This window comes from Nansenia antarctica, assembly GCF_963989245.1.
Source record: "Nansenia antarctica genome assembly, chromosome: 5".
In the NCBI taxonomy this organism is placed as follows: domain Eukaryota; kingdom Metazoa; phylum Chordata; class Actinopteri; order Argentiniformes; family Microstomatidae; genus Nansenia; species Nansenia antarctica.
Genome location: NC_137690.1, coordinates 73,939,745 through 73,948,778, shown reverse-complemented (window position 1 = coordinate 73,948,778; position 9,034 = coordinate 73,939,745). Strand labels below are relative to the sequence as shown.

The 9,034-nt window shown below is 49.5% G+C and overlaps 1 protein-coding gene across 1 annotated transcript in view; it reads left to right on the top strand.

Moving 5' to 3' along the window:
* Positions 1 to 3,649: 3,649 nt before the first annotated feature.
* The window catches only part of LOC308158782 (triosephosphate isomerase A-like), a gene marked incomplete at both ends in the record, with an annotated part of 8,650 nt that continues 3,265 nt past the window's right edge, over positions 3,650 to 9,034 (top strand). Inside the window, 6 exon segments of the mRNA XM_080532483.1 lie at positions 3,650 to 3,761; positions 6,823 to 6,917; positions 6,919 to 6,947; positions 7,685 to 7,805; positions 7,807 to 7,903; positions 8,323 to 8,408. Coding sequence (XP_080388609.1) covers positions 3,650 to 3,761; positions 6,823 to 6,917; positions 6,919 to 6,947; positions 7,685 to 7,805; positions 7,807 to 7,903; positions 8,323 to 8,408 — 540 coding nt within the window.

Here is a 9,034-nt window from a genome sequence, read left to right as displayed (position 1 = left end):
GGAGAGGGAGAGGGGGAGGCAGGGAGAGGAGGAGGGAGGGAGGAGAGGGGAAACAACACAAACATCAGAGATATGGATGTCCTTTTTTGGGCCTGTGTGGGGGGGGGGGGGGGGTTGGTTATCAGGAGGTTATGTCAGTCAAACCATTTCAAGATCTTCCTCTCTCTCTCTCTCTCTCTCCTCCTGGTCTGTGTGTGAGGAGATGAGAGGTGGTGAATGGGACTTGATAGAGCGTATAAATGGCACTGACTGTGCAAGAGGCATCCCACTGGTTGAGAGAGAGGTTGTTGTTGAGACTATCAATATCGAGGCAATGACAAACACCAAAAAATAGCATATTTTAATAAAGTCATTATTTGAAATAATAACTGATTAAATGGAGAAAATAAGCTCTTATTGTGTCTAAAGATGAGAATGACAAAATTACGCGTATAGATTTTTGACAATAAAAAAAAACATAATAATGTTGAACATGGATTGAGATTTTAGCGTGACAGGTCTATTTTTTTAGACCCGGTTTGAAGATTTGAGCTCTTTGACGTGTAAAGCCCGCACGTATTAGGTAAACCAGTTGATATGTACATTTATTTGTATTTTCTAGGTAATATATTAGGGTGCAGAGTTGATGTACAGTGCAGTTCTGTCACACATAACCAGAGTATGTCTATGTGGGGCCACTGGAAATACAACAGCCGCCATTTTGGGTCAACGATGATTCTTGCTGACCAGCTGCACTCCTCTGACTTCGGCCCCAAAATGGCTGCCGTCACCTTTCACCACTCAAACTCACAATGTAAAAAAAACACACTGAAACACAAGGCTCAATGATGAAGACAGTCTATCACACACACAACGCAGACTGGCTATTGTTCTTACACACACTGAATGTACAGCAACACTGAGTCATGCTTCAGGGGTTAAAGGTTGTAGAAGTTGCTGGAATGTATCAAATACCAGAACATTCCCTCCCAACTACATTTTATAGTACTTTTACACATCTGCAGTATCACTGTAAAAATGCAATGTTTGCTGAAAATCTTTCTAATAAACATAGAATTCTGCATTACCACCATGTTGGAGTTTGTGTGTGTGTGTGTGTGTGTGTGTGTGTGTGTGTGTGTGTGACGTCTTGCTGTCTTCATGTGTCTTGCTGTCTTCATGTTCTAGGCTGGTGGAGGTAGAACACCAGGGGAGGCTGGTGGAGGTAGAACATCAGGGGAGGCTGGGGGAGGTAGAACACCAGGGGAGGCTGGTGGAGATAGAACACCAGGGGAGGCTGGTGGAGATAGAACACCAGGGGAGGCTGGGGGAGGTGGAACACCAGGGGAGGCTGGGGGAGGTAGAACATCAGGGGAAGGCTGGGGGAGGTAGAACACCAGGGGAGGCTGGTGGAGATAGAACACCAGGGGAGGCTGGGGGAGGTAGAACACCAGGGGAGGCTGGGGGAGGTAGAACATCAGGGGGAGGCTGGGGGAGGTAGAACATCAGGGGGAGGCTGGGGGAGGTAGAACACCAGGGGAGGCTGGGGGGAGGTAGAACGCCAGGGGAGGCTGGGGGAGGTAGAACACCAGGGGAGGCTGGGGGAGGTAGAACACCAGGGGAGGTAGAACACCAGGGGAGGCTGGGGGAGGTAGAACACCAGGGGAGGCTGGGGGAGGTAGAACACATGGGGAGGCTGGGGGAGATAGAACACCAGGGGAGGCTGGGGGAGGTAGAACACCAGGGGAGGCTGGGGGAGGTAGAACACCAGGGGAGGCTGGTGGCGGTAGAACACCAGGGGAGGCTGGTGGAGATAGAACACCAGGGGAGGCTGGGGGAGGTAGAACACCAGGGGAGGCTGGGGGAGGTAGAACATCAGGGGGAGGCTGGGGGAGGTAGAACACCAGGGGAGGCTGGGGGAGGTAGAACACCAGGGGAGGCTGGGGGAGGTAGAACACCAGGGGAGGCTGGGGGAGGTAGAACATCAGGGGGAGGCTGGGGGAGGTAGAACACCAGGGGAGGCTGGGGGAGGTAGAACACCAGGGGAGGCTGGGGGAGGTAGAACACCAGGGGAGGCTGGGGGAGGTAGAACACCAGGGGAGGCTGGTGGCGGTAGAACACCAGGGGAGGCTGGTGGAGATAGAACACCAGGGGAGGCTGGGGGAGGTAGAACACCAGGGGAGGCTGGGGGAGGTAGAACATCAGGGGGGGGCTGGGGGAGGTAGAACATCAGGGGGAGGCTGGGGGAGGTAGAACACCAGGGGAGGCTGGGGGAGGTAGAACACCAGGGGAGGCTGGGGGAGGTAGAACACCAGGGGAGGCTGGTGGCGGTAGAACACCAGGGGAGGCTGGGGGAGGTAGAACACCAGGGGAGGCTGGGGGGAGGTAGAACGCCAGGGGAGGCTGGGGGAGGTAGAACACCAGGGGAGGCTGGGGGAGGTAGAACACCAGGGGAGGCTGGGGGAGGTAGAACACCAGGGGAGGCTGGGGGAGGTAGAACACCAGGGGAGGCTAGTAGGTCAAATCAGAGGCTGGGCTCATTATAATGCATGGAATGTAATATGGTGTGTGTTTGATACCGTTCCTCATTCCATTTCATGCATTACAATGAGCCCGTCCTCCGATTTCTACCTCCACCAGCCTCCCCTGGGGTAAATGAAGGGTGGAAATGCTGTTAACAGGTGCCGACAAAGCATTCATCGCAACACCCTTATCTAAAGAAGCAGCTAATTTATTTTCTATAGCATCTATCAGCAGCATATTTCAAGTGATTGAACATGGAGAAATGCCTTCAGATATGTGGTGAGTGAACAGACATGTGATCAGATATAATTCTAGTCGGAGATCGGTGACTATGGCAGTAACCTGCTCAGGTGTGCTGAGATGGTTATTACACATCTACAAACACTATAAGATCGTTGATTAAAGACCCATCTCTTCCTCCTTGGACCTCTCCACCTCCTAACACCCTACTTTGCCAGTAAAACACCCAACATTACCAGTAAAACACCCTATATTACCAGTAAAACACCCTACATTACCGGTAAAACTGATATGTACATTTATTTGTATTTTCTAGGTAATATATTAGGGTGCAGAGTGAAACAAACGGTGACTTTCGATGACACTAATGGACGTTTTTACTGACGATGACTTGCATATTTGATTCACTTACTTACAAATGTACTTATTGTAAATGGCTTTGGATAAAAGCCTCTGTAAATGACTTCAATGTAAACGATGACACGCAACATTACATCATGCTTGGAATGGTAAACAGAAGGAATTAGAATGAGTCTTGTGATTGGTTTGTCCGCGTCGTAAGCAGGATGGAATCTTCATCGCTAACCAATAGGCAACGAGAAGCTATCAAAAGGGGGGGGGCAACCGAAAACAATGGCTAGGTCGCCTATATAAAGCCGCCACACGTGACTAAGCGCGCAGCAGCCAATGGTTGCGTTACTACGTCATCGACTGCGCAGCCCTTACAGCAGACTGCTATAGCATACGACGTGGTTACTAACACTGGCCAACACTTATCCGGGTGTTGTCAGATCTGTCAAGCGACCGCAGCGTCCAGGATGTTTGTCTAAACCCCATCATCACCTAGGGCTGAACTGAAGGGCTTGCTGTGTGTAGCTGTGCAGGTATTATTTACTGTTATTCAGCCATGTCGGCCAGAACCTTTTTCGTCGGAGGAAACTGGAAGATGAACGGAGACAAGGAGAGTCTGGGCGACCTCATCACCACCCTGAACACGGCCAGCCTCCACGATCAGACCGGTAAACCTTAAAGACCCAACTAAGAGTCTTAAATGATGTAACTTTATTTTACTGTTTTTTTATTTTATTTATTCGACTCTAGTGAACAATGTTCCCGTGTTGAAGGCCTGTAGCGGGGGATGGAGAGCTAATAATCTAATAATAGTCATAATATAATAACATAAATATAATCATGACACCATCATGACATTGGAGAGGTGACGTCATGTGACCTGTTCCGGTTGACAGATCCTCCATCTATTTCTGGTGGGAGGGGATGGAAGGGGGGGGGGGGGGGGGGGAAGAAATCAATAGTTAAACGGTCCGAAAGTTATGTAGATTACCAGTTTTTCAATATAATATCGTGAGCTTAGAATGATAAGGTTCTATCTCTGTTTAGGGCAGTTCAGAGATATTGAGCGTCAAAGTTTTTACATTCCATTATGTTTTGTGAGATGGAACCTTTGTATAATTGTATTGTATTAATTACTAACTCAAAAATGTCAACATTTTAAAAATAACACCACACAGGCATTAATAAACACCTTATAATTCTAACGTCACAATATGTTAAATATGTTGCTTTTCTAGGACAGGGCAGGCTGTCGGTAGGCCTAGGACGCAACCAGACTGTTATCTGCTGTTTGCAGACTGTTAATGTTAATAATGTTATCCTGTGTGATAAAAGTGCAGGTGAATAGACGTCTGGCCTGCCTGAAGCTTAACTCTCCACGATCATTAAACTACGTTTGTTTATTCTCCTTAGTTGATCAACTCAAGCAGCGCAAATCCACCAATGACAACACTGTTCTTATGGTGGTGTCTCCCCAGGTGTGGGGAGGTGGTCAAAATGTACATTATTATGTGCATTAAAATGTACATTTCACGTTTTTTAGAAAAGAACTATGTGGATTTTTCTCCATCCTCCCCTGATTTAAGAACAGATCGTTTTCATAAACATGTCACGCTGGGCTTAAAAGCTATTGAAGAAAGAGAGCAGTAGATATATCCAATATAAAACTAACATTACCAAGCTTAACAAGTGAGTGTTAGCTAAATGTGATGTATAGAGATGATGTCATAGGTAGACTATTGTTGCTGGGTCTACCTCCCACCCATAGGGGTTAAACTGGCTATGCTACTATACTATCCTGGGCTGGACAATACAACTATTGTCGTGGGTCTCAATGAAAACGTGGTGGGAAATATTCAGCCGAATCCCTAATAACCGAAACCACTGAGTCATCCGGTTGCTCCGGGGTCTGAGCCCCTCCCGGAGAGTTCATCTACAGTGCCAACCAGGCCAAACAAGGACACATATTGGGCAATACAATAAAAACGATTGTAGTGTGTCTCAGTAAAAAAATTGTTGGATAACGTTCCCGTTTTTCAAATGTATTTGGAATAAATGTCATCTTCACACAACAGTGTCACTTGGACACACTTTACAGATTATTACTCTGTTGTCTCTCGCCTTACTGTTTTTCTTTCATAACCGTTGACATTTTTCTCTTGGTTGCTGCTGCAATGTCGAGGAACCGAAGCCTGAGGATTTGACTGTTGTAGGCCTACTAAGCTACGTGTATAATGGGATGTAGCCTAGCAATAACAATAAACTTGATTCTGATCCTGAGTTTGATGGGAACATATAATATCACAACAACACACCTTACAGACAAATGGAGAAAAGCTAGACATTGAGGGGATAGAACATAGAAGTGACTTAACTTAACTGTCCCTCCTGAGACATCTACTACCCCCCTGTACTGTCCCTCCTGAGACATCTACTACCCCCCTGTACTGTCCCTCCTGAGACATCTACTACCCCCCTGTACTGTCCCTCCTGAGACATCTACTACCCCCTGTACTGTTTCTCCTGAGACATCTACTACCCCCTGTACTGTCCCTCCTGAGACATCTACTACCCCCTGTACTGTTTCTCCTGAGACATCTACTACCCCCCTGTACTGTCCCTCCTGAGACAACTACTACCCCCCTGTACTGTCCCTCCTGAGACAACTACTACCCCCCTGAACTGTCCCTCCTGAGACATCTACTACCCCCCTGTACTGTCCCTCCTGAGACATCTACTACCCCCTGAACTGTTTCTCCTGAGACATCTACTACCCCCCTGTACTGTCCCTCCTGAGACAACTACTACCCCCCTGTACTGTCCCTCCTGAGACAACTACTACCCCCCTGAACTGTCCCTCCTGAGACATCGACTACCCCCCTGTACTGTCCCTCCTGAGACATCTACTACCCCCCAGCACTGTGTCTCCTGAGACATCTACTACCCCCCTGTACTGTCCCTCCTGAGACATCTACTACCCCCCTGTACTGTTCCTCCTAAGCATAGATTACTGTTTCCTGCTATGACTGGTGGATAGATGATTCACTTACTTTAGACACTTTGGAATAAGGCGTCTGCTAAATGTCTAAAATGTGGGAAACGACCATGTTGAAATCATTGAGACACTCCTTCTATCTGACTCCCTGTATCCGATCATTCAATGGACCACAATGACCCTGTCCTCCGATTTCTACCTCTGTCCAGCCTCCCCTGATGAGGTGCATGTGTTAGTGATCAGCGGTCTGACCTTTTCAACTCGGTGTACCGTAACAACAATGTCCATTCTTACCGCTCTCCCCCTCTCCTTCTCCTTACTCCCCCTCTACTTCCTTCTTTCTCCCATTCTCTCCAAACTCATGACCTTGATGAATGGAAATCATTAGAAATGTACAAGACAATAACCTCCCTCTTCTCTCCCCCTCCTTCTCTCTCTCTCTCTCTCTCTCTCTCCCCCCCCTCCCTTTCTCCCTCACCCCCTCTCTCCCCCCCCCTCCCTCTTCTCTCCCCCTCCTTCTCTCTCTCTCTCTCTCTCTCTCCCCCTCCCCCCTCCCTTTCTCCCTCACCCCCTCTCTCTCTCTCCCCCCCTCCCTTTCTCCCTCCCTCCCTCTCTCTCTCTCTCTCTCTCTCTCCCCCCTCCCTTTCTCCCTCACCCCCTCTCTCACTCTCTCTCTCTCTCCCCAACTCCCTTTCTCCCTCACCCCCTCCCCCCCCCCTCCTCCCTCCTCTCAGAGGTGGTGTGTGGTGCCCCCTCCATCTACCTGGACTTCGCCCGCTCCCACCTGGACCCCCGGATCGGCGTAGCGGCTCAGAACTGCTACAAGGTGTCCCAAGGGCGCCTTTACTGGCGAGATCAGGTACTGCGCCACGCTCCCAGCACACAACACTCAACACACCTGGGCCCAGTTGTTCAAAACCTTTAACCTGGATCAGAATGATCTCCATTCGTTTTTTGCTTGATATCAGATCATATCTGGCTGATGTTTTTGTTGTATATGGGGGAAATCAGCCAGCTCGATCTGATCCTGGATCAGAGAAAGTTTTGAACAACTGAGCCCTGCAGACAGCAGAATCTGTGAAGAAGCTTTTGTCGTTTGTCTTTGACCAGAGGACAAAGGAGGGATGTAGTGTTATTTGTTATAGTCTTTTCCGGTTGATTAAAGGGAGTGTCTGAAGTGTTTGAAGTGGTGGTCACTTGACAATGCAGCTGTTGTGCTGTTGCACACTGCTGGGTGCTGGGAGGCAAACTGGTAGTAGTCTCTCTATGAGTAGAGGGCTGCAAGGGGATTTTCCTGGCTACACAGTGTACAGGTTTTTACTTTTGCCTGCTTTGCATACTCTGTCAGTATGTAAAGTGCATTGAGTCGCATCTTGTGAGAAATACGCTATACAAATAAAACTTGATTTGATTTGTCTCCCTCTCCCTCCCTCCGTCCCTCCCTCCCTCCCTCCTTCCCTCTCTCTCTCACTCTCTCTCTCTCTCTCCCTCCCTCCCTCCCTCTCCCCCTCCCTCCCTCCTCCCTCTCTCTCTCCCTCTCTCTCTCACTCTCTCTCTCTCTCTTTCTCCCTCCCTCTCCCCCTCCGTCCCTCCCAGCCCGGCCATGATCCAGGACTGCGGGGTGGAGTGGGTGATCCTGGGACATTCCGAGCGGCGTCACGTGTTCGGGGAGACGGACGAGCTGATTGGCCAGAAGGTCGGCCACGCCCTGGAGGCTGGGGCTGGGGGTCATCGCCTGCGTGGGGGAGAAGCTGGAGGAGAGGGAGGCGGGCACCACGGAGGAGGTGGTGTACGCCCAGACACAGGCCATCACAGGTGAGGGAGGGAGGGAGAGGGAGGGGGGAGGGAGGGAGAGAGGAGGGCACCACGGAGGAGGTGGTGTACGCCCAGACACAGGCCATCACAGGAGAGGGGGAGGGAGGGAGGGAGGGAGAGAGAGAGAGAGAGAGGGAGTGAGATGGGGGTAGAGAGAGAAGGAGGGAGCTGGGGATGCAGGGAGGGAGAGAGGGAGAGAGAGAGAGGGGGGAGGGAGGGAAAGAGAGAGAGAGAGGGGGGGGGGGAGGGAGAGAGAGAGAGGGGGGGGGAGGGAGGGAGAGAGGTTATTGTCTTGTACATTTCTAATGATTTCCATTCATCAAGGTCATGACTTTGGAGAGAAAGTGTTCCTGTGTGTGTGTGTGTGTGTGTGTGTGTTCCTGTGTCTTACCTGAGTTACTGAGTCTTACCTGTTTCAGACAACGTGAAGGACTGGGCCAAGGTGGTTCTGGCCTACGAGCCGGTCTGGGCCATCGGTACCGGCAAGACAGCCACACCTGAACAGGTACGACCCTCCACCTACACCTACACTTCTGCTCCACCTCCACCCTTCTGCTCCAGCTGCCCTTAAAACCCACCTGTTCACCATCGCATTCAACTTGTAGAAGCCGTTCCCTTGTAAAGCGACCTTGGGTCTGTGAAAGGCGCTATATACATTCTACTGATCTGCTGCATAATCAGCTTGATTTGACCAAATATGTGACATAGTCTGATCATTTTGGTCCGCATATCGGTAACCAATCAAAATGTTCAGACTTTTATTTTGAAACACGGAACTACGTTTCAACGTTGTTGAGAATCACAACACAAACTCTCTAGTCAAGCCAAAATACTGCAACGCAATGGATTGGGTGAGTAATCCCCACTGCTACCTAGTTAACTAGAACACTACTTTACATTGTGAGCAGGCTCACAAAACAAGCTGTGTTAGTTGACTAGCCATGTGTGTCATTGATTTTTAATATATTCATATTTTTCCGAAAGAAAAGTCAGATCATTACATCGGATCCTGACATGAGGACGGTCACATTGGAGATACTGTGTCTTTTCAAACACTCTACACAGCTGTTTGGCGCCACCTTGTGGTGTCTTCCGGCAGTGCTTCTCACGCCTAGCAGAAGCAGACGGCAG